At 49.4% G+C, this 17,504-nt stretch overlaps 1 protein-coding gene across 4 annotated transcripts in view; it reads left to right on the forward strand.

Annotated features, from left to right (window-relative positions):
- NR6A1 (nuclear receptor subfamily 6 group A member 1) overlaps positions 1–17,504 on the forward strand; it is an 87,326-nt gene that overhangs the window by 3,640 nt on the left and 66,182 nt on the right. For 2 of the 4 annotated variants that reach the window (XM_066980565.1, XM_066980566.1), the window contains exon 2: positions 12,702–12,761. The exons of 1 other annotated variant lie outside the window; for it this stretch is intronic. In XM_066980565.1, the coding sequence (XP_066836666.1) occupies positions 12,702–12,761 (60 nt within the window). Of the gene's footprint in view, positions 1–673; positions 8,216–12,701; positions 12,762–17,504 lie in introns of those variants that run through there. One more of the 4 variants, XM_013188764.3, reaches the window with a different exon arrangement.

Below are 17,504 nucleotides of genomic sequence, written 5' to 3' on the forward strand. Positions count from 1 at the left end.
GCGTTGTCGTAAGGAAATGGAGAAAGTTGTGCTGCGTGGAATTGCTGCCAGGCGCTGCCCGTGTCCTCTGCAAGTCTTCTCCTTCGGTCTCCCAGCCGTAACCTGACTTCGTTCTTTGGCAAGGCACAGTGAGAACTGCTCTGAACGTATCGCTACTGTAAACGTGTTACGTACGCTCTTGCTATGAGATTTCAGGTCCCCAGCCAGCTCTATAGACAGCCTCGGAGAGCTGCCTTTCTGCTGGGCACAGGCAGCAGCTGGCCTCACCTGCGGGCAGCTTCCCTCCCTGCAGCGCCGTGTTCTTGGCTACCGAGCCTTGGCTTAGGGTGGGTACCAGCCTAGCCGGGGTCTTCTCTTATTTTGCAGTGGAACGTAAGCTTTTTAGAGTACTGTTTCTCCTGGAGTTGGAGCTCTGGGTGTCAGTTCAGCAGGAGCCGAAGTTGCTGTGCTCGTTCCCAGATCCCTTTGGGCACAAAGAGAGCTTGGCCCTGGTGCGCTGTGTGGCCGTGCCCCGCTCGCCGCGGCGTGCCGGGTTCGCTGAGACAGAGTTCCTAGCGGCCGACAGGGTTGGCTGACATAGATTAAGTCAAAATCAGCAGGCTTCAGTCTGGCTCTTTTATTTCTGTTGTCGTCTTCCACGAAGCGTTTGTTCTGTACCCTGGCCGGGGGCGGTGGCAGAGCCACGACCCGCTGGCCCTGCGCTGCCTGGCGCTCCTCTCCTGGGAGCGGTGCTCCTCCGTAGCACCTCAGGCCGGGTTTCTGAATCGCCCAGCAGTAATGCTGGGTGCGTGCTTGGTGTTTTTCGGGGGGGTTAATTGCGAATGCAGCCTCTAGCACCCAGCTTTCCCAAGCAGTCTCTGTCAGCTTGGCCACCCGGGGCAGGGCCCCGGTCGGCCATCGCGCCCCTGCGCCGCATGGAGCCCGCGTGGGGTGACTGAAGGCCGGTCATAAAGCCCACCTGGTATTTCGTTAGGGACGTGGCTCTACTGCTCGAAATGGGGAAGTGTGTGCAAAGTGTGGGCTGCTGGGAGGTGGATTTGAAAGGCTCATGAAGCTCGGTGCTGGGTTTACGGTGGTGCCACCGGCCTGTGCGAACCGGGAGCCGAAGCTCAGCCTCGTAATTGAGGCCTCGTTAGAAATTCTTGTTCGGTGCTTCCCAGGCAGAATGTTCTGTTGAGCTTTCAAGTTTGTTTTCTGAAAGCGTCTCTAGAAAGAGAAGAGACGCAGACCTGTGGCTGGACGCGTTTCCCTGCCCGACAGGGCTGCGGAGCGGTGAGGGAGCAGCCGTGGGTGCGGGCGTGCCAGGCGGCCTGCCGTTCCCGAGGCGCGGGAGCAGCCTGACGGTGCGGCTGGTCCGTGCCTCCCGCCTTGCCCGCGGCTTCACGAGGCTTTTCTTTGCCTGCTTCTCTTTCCCTGCTTCCCCGATGCCTGCTGCATTGCCTTGTTACCTTAACGCTGGAGCCAGCCTTTGGTGTGTTGTCTTGATTCACACAGCAGCTCTCCCCAGCGCGCTGTCCCTGCCACAGGATGATATCCATAAAAATGACACTTCCTAGTCTTGGAAAAGCTCCCCAGGCCCGGTGGAGACGTGTAAAAAGGGCACCCAGCAGGAGGAGAGGCCCATGGCTTGAAATATTCATCAATCATTTTCCTGGCACCAGGAAACCGATCGGCCCTTCTAAGGGGCAGGGCGTGATCGATCACCCCGTGTGGGAAGCGGGACCGCTGCCCTGCCGGGAATGCCCCCGCGTCGGCAGGGAGGAGCGCGTGCCGTGCCCCTGTCCTTCCCCGGCGGAGACTCGCACACGAGGTGCGGCAGGCTGCCTTCTGCGTTTGAAAACAAACAAACAGCAAAGTTGTGAAGAAAACTGATTAATCGCCTCTACGCGGTCTCAGCTCAGACTAAAGACGTTTCCGGCACTTGAGCTGAGCTGTGTTTTGCTCCTGGATTTATTTGGTGTTTCTGTAGCCGACAGCAGGCCGTTCTCGTCTCCTGTTCCCAAGCCTCCCTGTCCCCACCCGCAGGTACAGCAGCACGCTGCCTGCCCCTGCAGGAGCAGAGTTACAAAAGCTTACAGCTTCTTCCTGAAACGAGCTAAGTTTGAAATAGCTTATGCTGCAGACTGGTACTGGGGAAGGAACGGAGCTCTGGATGCTGCTCCTTTTCTTGCGTGTTTAACCCGTGCTAAAAATAAAAATATATACGTAGACCTAGAGATTGCACAACAATAAGCAAACAGTCACTGCCAGCCTCCGCAGGGTATTTTGTTGTACCAGGTGGCTGGGGGTTACTTGAACTCTTATCTAGTAAATTGCTGTAAACTGAAACAAGCAAGTTGTTTACAACTGCGCTTTCTCTGAGGACTCCTGCAATAGCCGTTGTGTAAGGAATACCGTAATATTTATACTGAAATAGCTGTCACTTCCATTGCCAGAATTCCTTCACCGGAAAAACAGTTCTTGCATGCCTGCTATGGAACGAGCAGCGCTGCGCTCGTGGCCCTAGCGAGCCCTGCAGTGGGCTCGCCGTGCAGGCAGCGCGGTCCTTGGGCGGCGTCGGGCTCAGGGGCGCTCGGTGCCGCTGCCCTGGTGCCCTGGAGCTGCTTCGTGCCCTCTGCTGGGGGTGGCGCAGCGTGGCTCCCTGGGCCGTTTTTCTATTTTAAGAGCTCCAGAAGCTTGAACCCAGTGCTGTCGGTGTAGAACGTCTGGCCTTTCAGCCCTTTGCACGTGTGCTCGGGAAGGTGCCGGGCTTTCCCTCCGGGTGGCCGGAGGCCTTTGTCCTGTGCCTGGGGCTCCCCTCCTTCGGGCCGGCCTCCGGCAAGGCCCTGCACTGCCCGTCCCTGCTGAGCCTCCCAAGGGCCTCGCACGAGGCCGAGCTGGTGCCCAGGGGCTGCCGGAGGGGGCATCGAGGGTTGGGGCACCCACGGCCTTCCCTGTGGGACGAGGAGTTGCGCTCTGGCAGCTCCTCGGGCGCTGAACGCGCTTTCCTGGCATGCCCACGCAACACCCAGCGAGGAGCAGCGCTGCTCAGTGCATCCTCCGCCTGCTGGGACGGCGTGCTGCTAACCCCTGAAACGGAACAAATGCTTCATTGGAAGTACTCCGTACTTTTTTTTTTAAAGTCTGAGAAACCCCGGTGTTTAGTACACACCTTCACGTTACGCGCTGGGGTGGTTTACTGGCCACGGCAGCTCCTGGAGCCCGTGCCCGTAACCAGCGGGTGCCGGAGGCACGCGGGCAGCTGGGTGCATCGCCGGGTACCCAACGGGTCGGTCCCCGTGCAGCTTCAATGTCCGTTGTTACAAACTAGTTCCTCTTTCTGTAGTCAGTGAGGGTACTGAGCTGCTCACTATCTTCTAAGTGTGCAAATTTAAACAGCTCCAGCCCTGCTGTCAGGAGGGTGCTGTTCCTGTGGCTTTGCTCTGAAACACTGCTCCACTTCTGTGGCTTTCCAATGTAGCCGGTACGATCTGCAAGGTTTTTCTTGCTTCAGAGTATTCTGGTCCAAAATGATGTTGAAACCCTTTTTCTTATGTTCTTTGAGCCATTGTTTTTCCGGTTGAGCTGTGACTATTAGAAATTCTGAGTCTTTTTCTTATAAAAATGTTATCCTATTTGTCAGCAAGGAAGATAATGCCCTGTAGCTCATAAGGTGATAAACGTCTAAGGGGAAGCTGTGATATGCTTGCAGCTCTCGTGCCTTATGTTGTAAATGCTCGAGGAATCACCTCCTGGCCATCCTGCCCCTCTCTGGAACACGGGGCAGCACTCGGGCTGCCTTCACCTCGTTCAGTCGGCTGCAGATCAGGGCACACTGGGATAACTTTCTCCTTCGGTAGGGTGAGCCGCTTCCAGGCTCGGACACAGCTTGTGGCTGCGGGTGGGGGGGAGCTGGCCCGGTGCTCAAGTGGCGAGCCGCGAAGCACGCCACTGGCCAAGCAGAACGCGGCCATCTGCGGAGCGCGGGACTGCCGAGGTGGGGTTCTTATTTCGGGGTCGTGGGGCGCTTGGTTCCTCTGTAACACGAGGAGAGAACTCGAATGTCTCCGGTTTGGGAGTGTGAGGGAGTCGGGCGCTGCTGAGCAGGGACGCTGTCGGGACAAAGGAGGCTGCGGTGGCACGCCTGCCCCGGTGCCGCTGTGCGGAGCTCACCAGGAGGAGCCGTGCCCTGCGCAGCGCGAGCCTGGCAAGCGCTACAGAGCGGAGCCGCTCGGTAAGTGCCATGCCTGTGCCTTGCCTTGGCTGGCCCGAGGCGTGGGACGCTGGCCCAGGGGCCAAACTATTTTGTCTGAGTCGGATATTTTCCATTCACGCTTCAGCTGTCCGGGATGCAGGTTTTCAAAAACGCTTTCCTAAAGGAGATGGCGAACGAGTCATGAGCAGAAGGGGAGGTGCTGATACCCTGTCCTGACAGCTGGAGCTGTACGCCGAGGAGCTAATTCCTTTAAGCTGTGTTTTTGCTGCTGCATAAAAAATTGAATGATAAATTGCTGCTACTGTTTAGCCTGGTTTTGGTGGAAAAAAACCACATGCTGATCTTCAAATGTTTTTAATCTACTTGGTGAGCAAATATGCTCAGCTTCAAACGGAAGAATAGAAACAGATTTCTCTCAATGTATGTGAGTAGTGCTTTAGAATTACAAATTTTACAGTCATATGTCTTAACCTGGTACAAAAAAAGGCAAAATTTTATACTGCCTTTTCATGGAAACCAGCAAAATGTGAATTCCTGTACTATTGCTCTGAGGTTAGATTAAACTAGAATTAAAGCCTCAGATTTGTCTTTGGAGCAGCAGTGTATGCTAAAGTCACTCAAAATGAGTTTTCCACTGGGGAGAATGGTAGCTTCCTTTTTAAAAATGCAGGTATTTTCCTTGTCCTTAAGGTAATCTAGTACAAGTGGAGATAAATATCAACAAATATCCGAATGCCAGGAATGATGCTTCTGTCTTGGAGTGTGTTTTCTAGTTCTCAAACACTTTCTGCCATGTTTTCCGTGATGCTTAGATGTGTGCTACCACACTTAAAAGCTAATAAGAGACATGGCATCCTGCAAAATGAGATTATAGCAGCAGACAGATGCAGATGGAATGAGGCCCAAAGAGAAAGGAGTGTTTCTGGAATCGCAAGCAGCGCGAGCTAATACGGTTTGCAAACACCAGAGACAGTAGGCAGAGAGGTAGGTGCTGAGAAAGAATCAAATTTCCCTTGATTCTTGTCTGTATGCAGTCCCCATTCCTAGGAGGCCGATAATGTAAGCTTTTCACTCCAACAAAACCCGAAATGTCAGTATTTTAGGGCTGCAAGGCAAGTAGTCAATGAGACTGGAAGGCCACAGATCACTGAATTTCACGAAAGTTGCTCGAGTCAGTAGTTGAGGAAGGAAAACGTCTTTAACAGGGCGTAAAACTCAGATCCCGTAGCAGACATGGTTAAGAGGAGCTGCGTGTGCTCTCGGGGTCCAGGTAACTGCAGCTGCAGGACAGCTGCCCCTTCCCGTCTGGTCTCAGGGAGAGGTTCAGAGCTGGCGCTGGTCTCGTGTCTGGGACGGAGCCCAGTGCCTGCTCGCGGGGCGCTGGCGGCTCCGGCTGCAGCGTCGTTGGAGCTGGAGGCGCACACCCGGGCACTGAGCATCCCTCGGGCACGGGGAGCTCCGGGTCGATCCTTTTGCTGCCAAAGGACAGTTCGTTTATTGCAGTCGTCAGCGTGAGCCACAAAACACTTTCAGGTGGCCGTAGGAAGAAACAAAGACCTCACGAAAATGAAAGAGCACCAACCACGGCTACACCCGCACTGACAAACTACGTGGTAAGCTCATTCATTGATTTGGTCCTCTCGTGACATGCGGCGAGAGCTACAGCTCTGGTGATTGATTTATACAACAGAGAATATCATATTTCTAACACCTGCCACTTCCCTGTGCTGAAAATGAGTTATAGGCTTAAACACAGGATGCCTACAGTAGCTTTCTGTATGGTACAGGGAGCATACCTGCTGCAGCTCGGCTATCTTATTTTAGGATTGAGCATTACAGAAACGTGTTGTACGTAGGCCCTTATAAAGCTTTCACCCTCTCTCTGATGCGGTGTTTTGATGTTCACTGTGCATTCAGAAGTTAATTTTAATGGTTCAGTCTTTCTGAGCATGTGTGGCAGCAGTGAAGGAATGTTTGCATGCGTAGTTCCTACACCTGCTTCTCACGTTCTAGAATGCTGCCAGGATCCTTCTACAGAGCACGACCCCGTGGCCAGTAAGTCCCGGTTACTCTTCTCTCCTTTCCAGGTTAGCACCGAGAGCGGAGTCCTAGCAAGCTTCGGCTGGGTGCAGCTGAAGCCTGGTACAGAGAGGAGCTGTAACGCTATCTTCACAAAATAAAACTTGAACACTGTTAAATTCATTCCCCTTGAGGTTAGGGGAAAAACTGTTTTCAGAGCTCACCACATGTCTGTGCTTGCCCAGGATCAGTTTGGCGGTGCTGGTCGTGCACCAGCTGCTGAATTACAAGGGCATGGCGAAGAGGTCCGGTCGTGCTTCCATTCTGAAGCACTGGTGGTTGGCATCCAGAACCAGGCACCTCTGGGAACGCTGGCTAACTTACAGCCTGGTTTCTGGCATGTTCTACGTGACATAATGTGCTGTTAGTTGTTGGTGGTCGAGTGTTAGTCTGGGTTGATAACGCTTCAAAGACCAGTGGCATCTCTACCCTTGTATAACATTGGTTAACTTTACTTTTTAATGTAGGTAAATCTAGTAGACTGAAGAGATGGATTTTTCTAAGGTAGTATGCCAAGGACTTGTGTTGGCCAACGTTTTATCAGTGACCAAAAAGTAAATATAGGATTTTCACTAATGTACAGACGGCACAAAGACTTACAGAATGATTGTGCAATTGCTCTTTCAATATTGGAGTAGTCTGGGCTGTCTGCTAGGCAATACCCGGTTCAACCAGAACGTATTCCAGGTAAATGGCACGTCCGGGAGCAGAGGCAGCGTGCCTTTGGAGCGGGCAGTTAATGCTGAGAAGCGCTGGCTGCGAGATGTGTTTACGAGTAAGTGCCTGTCATTGCAGTGCTTCGGCACAGAACACCGATGCGATCCTTTGGAAGCTGGAGGTGGGCCCTTCGTGTTCACTGCCCATCGGCACTGACAGCGCTGCGTTGGAATGCTAACGCTGTAGTGCTGCTGAGAGCCCTGATGCCGATCGCCTAAAATACTGGGAATTGCCCCAAAAGATCAAGGGAGCCTGATAGTCTTGTCTTATTCAGTTTATCAAAAAGACTGAGAGTAATTATGTGGTTGGATTGCAGCTGCAAAAAGAATATCTTGGGCAGAGCTTCCAGTACAAGCAGGACCCGGTGTTAACAGACTGCGACCTGAAGCTCTGAATTCAGATTGAAAATACAAATTGAAGCCAACGATTTTTTACTATTGGCTACTTCTACATTTTGTAGTCGTTTCTGCTCTCGAATCAGGACAGAATGCCTTTGAAAAGAGATGGGCCTTGTGAATAAGGGCAGTGCCGTGCTCTGAAATCCTCCGTGGGAGCCCGTGGGAGCGGGGTGGGAAGGTGCGCGCTGTGCGGGCTGCCTGCCGTGGCGCGGTAAAGAAATGCAGAAGGCTTCTGGAAACGCAGTCTGGAACTCAAGCGGTAAGGCTGACGCCACAGCAACACGCATCTCCTCTCTGCCCCAATTTTTGTGTCTCAGCAGGCATTTCAGGAATCCTGTGACTTTTGATGGCATCAATAAATCAGACACCACGCTGACAGAATTTTCCTGGAATGTAAACAGACATTTAGAAGAACAATGTCTGCGTAGCGTTTAGTGAAGGGAACGGTGCAGGTACAGCTCCTTCAGCATGTGGGACGTTGAAGCGCTGTGAATGCTCGCAGCTCTGTTGGTAAATAGGAACCGTGATTGTTTTCCATGTTAACAAAAATAACTCAATATTTATCACGAAGTGACCTTACTTCCCGCTCCTCTCTCCAAGCAGCATGTTTTCAGCAGAGAGGTGAGACAAGAAGCTCCGCCTGATGTAGGGGAAAGGGGAGGAATGTCTCTGTATGGTAAAATTCGCTGATAAGGGATAATGAATCACCTTTAACTCGGCTCTGCTTAGCAGTAGCTGATCTGGAGAGCTGCAGGCTGGTCAGCCTTGCCTCAGTCCCTGGGAAAAGTATGGAGCTCATCCTCCCGAAGGATGTTTCCAGGCACAGGTAGGACAGGAAGGTAGCTGGGAATGCTGACGGGGGCTTACCCAGAGCAAACCGTGCCTGAGCAGGCTCCTTCCTCCTGTGCCGGGATGGCTGGGCCCCCGGACGGGGGGAGAGCTGACTGCCGTTTACCTGAACCTTAAGCAAGGCTTTCGACGCGGTCTGACGTGCCATCGTTGTGGCCAAATGGGGAAATGTGAGCGAAAAACTAACTCTGCTGTCTGGCCCAGAGGGTAGCAGTCGGTAGCTGAAAGGCTGACGGGTGGCCGGGTACCGAGGGGACCTGTGCAGGGTCGGTGCTTGGTGCCGGCACCGGCCAGGGCACGACGGGGCGCGCGTCTGACCGGCCGGTGAGGCTGGGCTGCTGTCCTGGAGGGCACAGGAGGACCTCAGTGACCAGAAGGAAAGGATTGACTGAAACCTCCAGGTTCAACAGAGACCAACGTCTGGGACGCGGTAACCCCCTGCAGCTGCGGCGCGGCTCTGCCGAAACGGCGCGGGGCCCTGCCGAGCCTCGGGGTGTCGGCAGGGTGTGCTGGGGGGGCGACAGCTCGCCAGGGGCCGCCTCGTGCGTAGCCGGCAGGCGGCGGGGAGCGCGACGGCTCCTTGGAGCGGTGCTGGGCTCCCCCCGGCACAGGACGGGCTGGGGAGCTGAAGTACGGCCGGAGGAGGGCTGCTGGGGAGGCTGGGGGCTCCAACGCCTGACAGATGAGGACAGGCCGAGGGGATTGCGTTTGTTTAGCTTGGAGAAGAGGAGGCTAAGTGGAGATTAACTGTCGGCCTCTCAGTCCTTTAAAAGCGGTTCTAGGAACAAATGGAGCCAGACTCTTTGGAGGTGTATGGCAAAAGGTCAGGACAGCGATCACAGGTTGCAGCAATGGAGATTCCTGCTGGATGTTTTGAGGGGGATAAAAATGTTATCGGCAGTGACGCAGTACTGGTGTCCAGAGAGGCCATGGAGTCAGCATCCCTGGAGGTTTTCAAAGCTTTGGTGAGGAGACCCCTGGTCAAACTGGTCCAGCCTTGAAAACAGGTCTGCTCCCAGTGGAAGGGCACTAGGTGAGCGACAGAGACCTCCCAACGCGAATCTCCTGATGGTTATACGAGTACGATTCTGCTGCTTCTGATGGTAGGGCTCCCGCAGTTGTTCAGGGCACCGTGCCTCGCGTGCTGTACTCCTTCTGTATGGGATGCGATGGTTACCGTTGGTGCTGGGCTGCCAAAACTCGTGCACCGATACCTTCAAAGTCCAATGCTATGTCACAGGTTCAGGCTAAGTTCATTTCTAGGAGTAGCCTCCGTGCACCCCTTCAATTAGCATAAACGGGGACAAGGGCAGGCAAAGGTCAAGAGAAGTTCAGAATAGCATAACCTCTAAAAAGCTGGCATTTCCCTACGTTCCTCGTCCTGCAAAGCTCTCCTCGCTCTCCTCGCCATCGTGTTTACTATACAGCCGTAAAAGTCGAAGAACAAGGCCTGGCTTGATACAAGGGGAGTTAGAAATCGAGTGGTTGAGAATAGGTAGCATTGTTGCTTAAAACAGGAGAAATAATTGATTTATGTTATGGTGGCCAATTAGGCTGTAAAGTAGGAAAGTCTTAAAGCAACCCTGTGGCTTCAAGGCAGCCTTGTGCTCTGATTTCTGCCCAGCAAATAGGGGGTACCCCAATAAAGGTCATCAGCTCCGTGAGCTAAATTATTAATTCCTTTCATGCCACTCAGGGCTTGTAAACAGTATATAATCCAAGAAAACAATTGGCACTGTTCACTTCTTGGGCAGAGGAAAGGTCAGAGGGTAAATAGTTGTATTGGCACCAGCTGCTCTTCATAGCTGAGCAGACTTTTGTCCTTTTCATCTGTTAGCGCAAACCTGTTTCCAAAGCTGCAGCCGGTTGTTGATCCATATCTCCTCTCTGAGCTGAATTGTTTTTAGGAGCCTAACGTTGCATGTAATGGTGAAAATAAAAGGGCTGGAGGGGAGGGATGTGTATAAGAACCAGCATTGCCGTGCTTCATAAAGAGCTGTATGAAACATTGAACATGCTGATTTATGGGAATAAGAGACATTTTATAATTCACCTATTCAAGGCAAGTTGTAAGGTAAGTTGTTGCTGCTTTTTTGGTGTCTTGGCTCGCCGTGTTTCCGCTGGGATGGCGTTGTGTGCCTCACAGCAGGGCTTGGCCGAACACGGAGGTGGTCCGAGTAACTTCAGAGCTGGGCGCCAGGAGAGCTGTGACCAGTGTGCTAGCCGTGGTGAATGTTGGTAATTAAAAAATCGATGTAATTTCAAGCATGAGCTGAAATTATCCTTTCAAGTGTAGCTAGGAAGTGTTGCGCTTCTGTTGTCTACAACTTTCATGCGGCATTGTAGCAAACAGCGTAAAACTTCAGGAGCCTACGCCAGCTCACTCGCGAAATGCTTACCACTCAGAATTACTCTTCCGAAGGCACGTGTGTTATTTGGTTGCTTTTTGAATGATACTTGATAAATTATTCCAGATGTTTGCAGGTGTAGCTTACCGCCCTAAGTGCTGGTCATTCACACCGCCGCTTCTCGAGTGCTGCGGGCTGCGCTCTGCCATCTGGCTGACGGGGGGGCAGCTGACCTCTCCTTGCCAGAGAGCAGCAGGTAACCTTTAAATGACCATCTGCTGATCTGTTACTTCAACCTTTCTGAAAGCTCAGTTGTGCGCAGAACTGACGTCTCCATGGACTAAATCTTGCCGTTCTCAGAAGGATAACACTAACTTTAATGCTGCACTTACTATTGAAGTTATCTTGGCTATATATGAAAGCATATTTAGCTTTAAATAGGGGGGAAAAAAAAGGCGGCTCTTTCCATGTATCTAAAGTTGTTATACTGCATATAAAGAATCTTTTTTACTCACAAAAATGTGTGCAGTTTGAGTTGCCTATAGCTCTTCCAAAGGGTTAGCAATTCCTGCATTAAGGAGATCATAGAAATAAGGTGGAAAACAGGAAGATGCAAAACTTTTTTTTTTCCTGTAAGCAGATCAGAAGAGCTGTAAAATGTGCTGCGTGGCGTGTGGCTGTCGGGAGTGCTGCAGGATGGCTGTGCCTTACACAGCTTTCTGGGCAATGGTGCGAGAAACACAAGGAAGAGCCAAGCCATACAAATGCATGTTTGTTCAGAAGTTCTGGGCAGTAAATCTCTAGTTCAACAGAAAATAAGACAGGCATAACCCAGGCCGTTTTTGAATAAACCTGTCACTTGCTTTTATTGTGAGTGGCAGTTCAGATGTTGAACTAAAGCTGTTGGTCTTGTGTAGTAAGACCGAGGCTCCTCAGCAAAGAGCTCAGCAGGTGTGGCTGAAAATATAGCAGGATTAATTTCCCTAAGCACGGTGCTATGTCTGCTCTTCGTGTTCCATGACAATGGTCTGCTGAAGGGTTTACATTCATTTGTGGTTTGCCTAATTAGAGCAGAACTTTGCACTTCTCAGTGTAAACAGAAGTCCTCAGTGAATTGCTGCTGCCGAACGAATCAGAACTGTAAGAATGTGAAACGCGTGGTTTGGCCTGGCAGCAAACCCTGGCTGCGGGCTGAGCTGGGCTTCTGGGGCTGTGTTCTGTGGCTGAGGAATGTAAACTTGTAGTATGCGTTTGCTGGCTCTTAAATATGACAATTATATATAATTGTGGGTATCTACCATCCTAAAAATGATGGAGAGGGAGGCTGATTTGTTGAACTTGGGCATTTGTGGTGATGGGATAAGAGTGAATGTTGTCTTTTTTTTTGAGAGAGAGAGATCCAGCCCCAAAGAGAATAATTCTTCATGCTACCTAATCTCAGATTAAAACTGACCCCATTACTAGAAGATGACGTCCTTGGTTTGGATCCTGGGAGGTTGGGTCTTTCCTGAAGTGCAGAGGATACCTGGCTCTTGGTTCAGATCACGCTTTTTTTTTTTTTCATTTGCAAGCACAGGAAGGTAGTTGTTTCTTTTCTCAGATGTTGGAAAATAAAGCTTTTTGGAATGTCTTTGTCTTTAAAGATACTTGCTTCAGGTACTGCTTCAGATCAAATGCCAGCGTTTTGTATACTTTTGGAAAGGAATCTGTCCTCCTATCAGGAATCTTTTGAAGGTGCACTGGACACAGTTGTCATCTCTTTCCTTCTGCGGTAATGCTCTGCTTAAAAGATGCTATTGTATACAGTTTAAAGCAGTCAGAATTTAGGATTTCTTCATGCTGAAGTGTTCTGAAATCATGTTCTTATCTAACTTGCAGTGGTTTTGCTGGAATGGCAATTCTGAAAAGCAAATCTGCAGGTAATGGGTATGTGAGATAATATTGTAAAAGGGAAAAGGGCAGTGTTGTTAAAAACTGCTTCTCAAAGCTACTTCCATAGATAAGAAAGATATGCCTATAAATGTACGTATAAATGTACGTTTTCAAAATTAAAAACTACTTAAGGCGCTTGGTAAAACGCACATCACAACTTTCTCATTTTCACTTTCTCATTAGCTACAGATGTGGAGCAGATGAGTTCCTCTTCTCCTGTCCTCCCTATGAACTCCGTGGGCAGTAAGTACCTCTTTTTCTTGCCAAATATAATGAGGTAGAATTTCTCGCTCTGAGATCATGTAAAGAGATGAATTCATACTTCACTGTAGAGACTTGGAGAAGTTTTACAGCTAATGCTTACTCACAGAACTGAGGATCTGATATTTCATTAGCTTTCTCACAGAAGTAGCACAGTCCAGGTCTGTACATCGCTGTTTACACCAGCACAAGGTAGGTCGCCTAAGATTTTACCATGAGAGATACATCAGTGAAAGCTGTAGAGTAGATGCCTGAATGTTAGTGATACAATGACTAAAAAAGAACCTGAGGTGCTGGTAGATTACATTGACCTAAAAGTATCCATCTGAATTGTATCCCTATTAAACTTAGAAATGCTATAGCTGGGGATTTCTAGTGAAACTGAAAGCAGTTGGTAAAATCTTCCATTTCAGTGCAATTCTGGGCCTGTAACATTCTGTGACTAAAAATCTGGGCTGCTGGACACTTAAAATAAGGTGAATTCAGAATTCTTTTTTAATACTCCATCTAGTGGTATTTGCTGTGTCCAAGGATCAAATGCATTTTGTTGGTTATAATCCACTAGATGGCAACAAGTCCTTGTTGGACTTGCAGATGTTACAGACCTAAATCAATACAATTCTATTCATAACAGAGGGATGAGTTATGTGCAAATTTGTAATTTAAAGCAACTTTTTTGTCATTTTTAGAAACACTGGATTTTTCAAGTGTGGCATACTATTAACTGACATTTTAAAGTAATGTTTGGATGCTCAGAACTACAAAAGTTCTTCCAGAGTCAGGACACTGGTCATTCCACTTCTGTTATCATGCCGATGGCACTTACTTTTATTGGAGAACTGTGGTTCCTCTGCCAAGGGGAAGTGTTTCCTCCCTCTGTAATGAGAACAGTCCTGTGGAATGAACGTAAAATAGGCTCAGAGTTGCAAACGTGCGTGCAGTTATGTGCGTGTTACGGAATACTGTTATATTCATCTAGCTAGGCTTTCTTGTAGTTGCTCATTTTTATATAGAAATTTCACATGCACATATAATAGTTATTTTCATAAACTATATGTGTATAGCTTATGAAAATATTGCTTAATGTTCTGTTGAATCTTTGTAGCCTGACATAGCTTACAGTTAATGCATGGGGGGCCGGAATGCAGTAACAGGTATTGAGACTTAATTTTCCACTGTATTCTCATATCAGGATGTATCTGCCAAATACTGAAAGCAAAGGTTTCTAAGATGAGTTGAATGACCTCTTTTTCCCCGAAATATTTGTATATTATTGCTGGTCTGAATTTGTCTAGCTGCAGCTTTGTCTGTGTTGTCTTTGCTAAACCGAAAAAATGCTTGTCAAACTTCTGTTCCATATGAAGTTATTTATATAAACTTTTCGTAAACTAAATAAACTGAGCTCCTTGAGTTCTTTTCACGTCTTCCTGTCTTTCGATCACACCTGCAGTGCTGGCGGGCAGGCTGACCCTCAGCAGCTGGGACGCGGGCACGCTGCCGGCGGTGCCAGCTGGTAGGAGTGTCGGGTGGGCAGCTGGGCCCTCGCGCCCGAGCCGCTGGGCCTTGATAGATGAGCCCTGGCAATTCCTGCCGGGGCAGCTCCTAGACCTCTGCAGCCCCAGCTGTCCGGTCCGCAGTGCTGGCAGCGCTGGGTGTGCGCTGGTGCTCGGCTTCGTCCTGCGCCCGTGCAGCTGGTTCTGCTGCCTGTGCTGCGGCTGCTGGCCTCTGCTGGGGAGCGAGCAGCTGGCGCCAGAAGCATCCCAAACTTCCCAAGCATGATTTTTCAGAAATTCTGAGTATGTCGGGTAACCTGTTTTCCCCTAGTAGTTTTTTTTTCTCTGCTTTCTCATTACAAAACATGATTAAAGCAAAAGACTTAAGGGTTTTCACGGTGAAGTAGAAAACTGAGTTCTTACGCTTCTTTGTGCATTAGGAGTATTGTGCTGTGGAGTGTCTGCTTAAACCTTGCAATTTTCATGCATTAGCAAACTTGTTCTGTAGTTTTGTCTGAAATGTCTGTCTTGGAGTAATTGCAGTGAATTATTTTCACATTTTTTTGCAGTAAGGATGAACATCTGGCAAGACTTTATTTTGTATTTTCATACAGATGTATGTGGGGAAAACCAGTAGGTCAAGTGAGATTTTGGTGTTTAAAATAACACAAATGCTTTCTTGTATATTGTTTAAGAAGCCACTGGAAAAAATACAAGTTGTGTGCTCATACTTCTTCAGCAAGTCTTCCAAACATGCTGAAAAATTTGGAATTTCAAAGGCAGAATGTCAAACTGCATCAAAACAATCCATTTGTCTAGCTCTCATGGCTAAACAATTACGCAGGCATGCTTTCAGGCTGATCACTTCTGTACTACTGCAGTGAACTGTCTAGATCCAAACTGATTTTTTCCAAGGGTTTCAGTAGAAAAGCTGTGTGTAGGCGGCTGGCACTGAACAGAGCCCTTCTGTGTCACACCTGGAAGACTTTTTCTAAAGCCGTGTTTTGCAGAGTTGTCTTCAGTTTGTGCATCAATTGAGCTCGGCAAAGCCGTTCCCATCTAAAATTAAACAAGTTGGTCTTCTGGCAGAATGAGTAAAGGGGATTTATTACTAATATTCGCCTAACTGGAGTTCAAATACCATTAGTAAGTTCTGACTGGATCTGTGCAGCACATCACGGTTACTGATTGGGGTACCCCGCACAGCGCGTCTGACCAGGCTGCTTTCAAAACGATCCCCTAAAAATAAGCAACTGCGGGAACAAACAAGGCTCAACAAAAATGATCGGGCCCATTAATACCGTGAATTGACTGTGATACTTCTGCTGGGTGAAGCAGCGTTCACCGTCGCCCATCTGGTTGTGCCCGGCGCTGCATTTTGGGGGCTGTGGGGTGCTCATGGGGGGCTCACCATGCGCTGGTCTCTGCAGCTGCTGCCCAGTGCTTTGCAGAGACCACGGGGCTCCTGGGCACGTGTCTGTGTCATGTAAATCATGGAGACTTTGGAAGACTGCTGAAGAGGTCACTTTTTCTGCCTCAAGGCAGCGGCAGCTATGTCTGCCACGCGTATGAGGTGTCTGATCCTCCCGGGATGGCCGCGGAGCTGGCGCATCCCCGCCTGGCCGGGCAGTCTGTGCCAGCGCTGCCCCGGACTGCCTCTCGCACAGGGCGTCCCCGACCTGAGCTCTCGCCTCTGTAGCTGAAGCTGGCCGTGCCACCACAGCGATGAGGAGAGCCCTCTGCAGCATCTTACAGCACCAGTGACTTGCTGCTGTCCCCCTCCCGTTCTTACCCTTGTCACCTGTAAGCCGTGCAATCTCAATTCTTTGTCATCTCTCACTGATCGCTTTTTAGGGCTTGATGTTGTTCCATAGTTGCCTTCATCAGAAGGAAGATTCATTTCCTATAATCAGGTGAAGCTCGCTGCATAGGCCTGTGCTTTCCTGATAGTGAAAGCTCAGAGAGCATGGAGATTTACAAATGCAACAAAGAGTTAAGTGTCCTTTTAATTAGAATGGTTGATCAAGTGAGTTTTCTCTCCCTTATGCCCCTTTAAGTCCTACTGTAGCTCTTTCTATCGTTCCTTATCTATAGTCTGTTAGCTGTCCTAGGTGCATTTGGGTCTTTTTTTAAAAAAAAGTACTTTTTAACATATGTAACTACATTTAATGTTCAAATTTGCATCACGTGAAGGACACTTGAAGTCACTGATAAATGCCAATAATCTATTCCTGCTTTTCAGTGTTTACTTCTCAAGTAAAATTCTTAAAAAAACAAAAATAAACCAACAACAAAGAAAAAAACACAGCAGAATATAAATATTACAAGATACTGTTTTAATGTGCTTCAGTAGACAGTACAGACTCGTATAAAAAGGCAGTGACTGCGGTTGATCAGGCTTCCACATTTAAGCAGAACGCTTTCTGTATCTTTACAAAGTGTCCAGCATGAACGCAGCTTCCATTGAAGCTGGTAAGTGACAGGGAGGAATAAGTCAGTCTGCGCTGAATTTGGATCATGATTGTTTTCCCGTATTTAGAACAAAAACACAGCCTTGAAAAAAGCTGTGTTCGTGCCCTGTTATAAGATCTGCTTTTCTACAGGGAATGCTTATTTTATCCAGAATTTACTGCTTTGTAAAACATTTAATCTTCGCAGCGGCTGTCAGGTGGCAAAGCATCTGTCTGGGCCTGTGCTCACGAAGGAGTGTGACCCGCTTGTCCCACAGCTCTTGGCGAGGTGATGGCAGAGCCATAAACCCGCCCTATGGCCAGCGGTAGGAGAACCTGAATTCAGTGCTGCTTCAGCAAGAAGCGTACGTCCCTCTTGCCAGCAAGCCCCAAGCAGTACGAGTGCAGTCTCTCAGCTAGCTGGTCCGCAGTTTGCATTCATTGATCAGTGAGTTGATAGAAATGAAAACCCACCGACAGCAATGAATGTTGAGTGCAGCCATTAGGTGCTGGGACGCGAGCGCCGCTCCTGCGGGCAGCTCCGCTCTTCCTGTGCTTCCACGTGGGACGGTCGGTACCGCAGCCATCCCGGTCTCAGGGCACACAACTCTTTCAGGGCTTCTTGTATCTCGGAGACTCCTGGGAAGTACACTTACACAGGGAGAAGAGCAGGAAAACATTCTTCACTTTAGAAACAGCATTAAAAATACAGGATTTCGTTTCTTCATAAAGGTGATTTTGCTTGGTTACTCCACTTAGGCTACAGATCCCTGCTGTCAGGC

The sequence above is a fragment of the Anser cygnoides genome, chromosome 20, assembly GCF_040182565.1.
Source record: "Anser cygnoides isolate HZ-2024a breed goose chromosome 20, Taihu_goose_T2T_genome, whole genome shotgun sequence".
In the NCBI taxonomy this organism is placed as follows: Eukaryota; Metazoa; Chordata; class Aves; order Anseriformes; family Anatidae; genus Anser; species Anser cygnoides.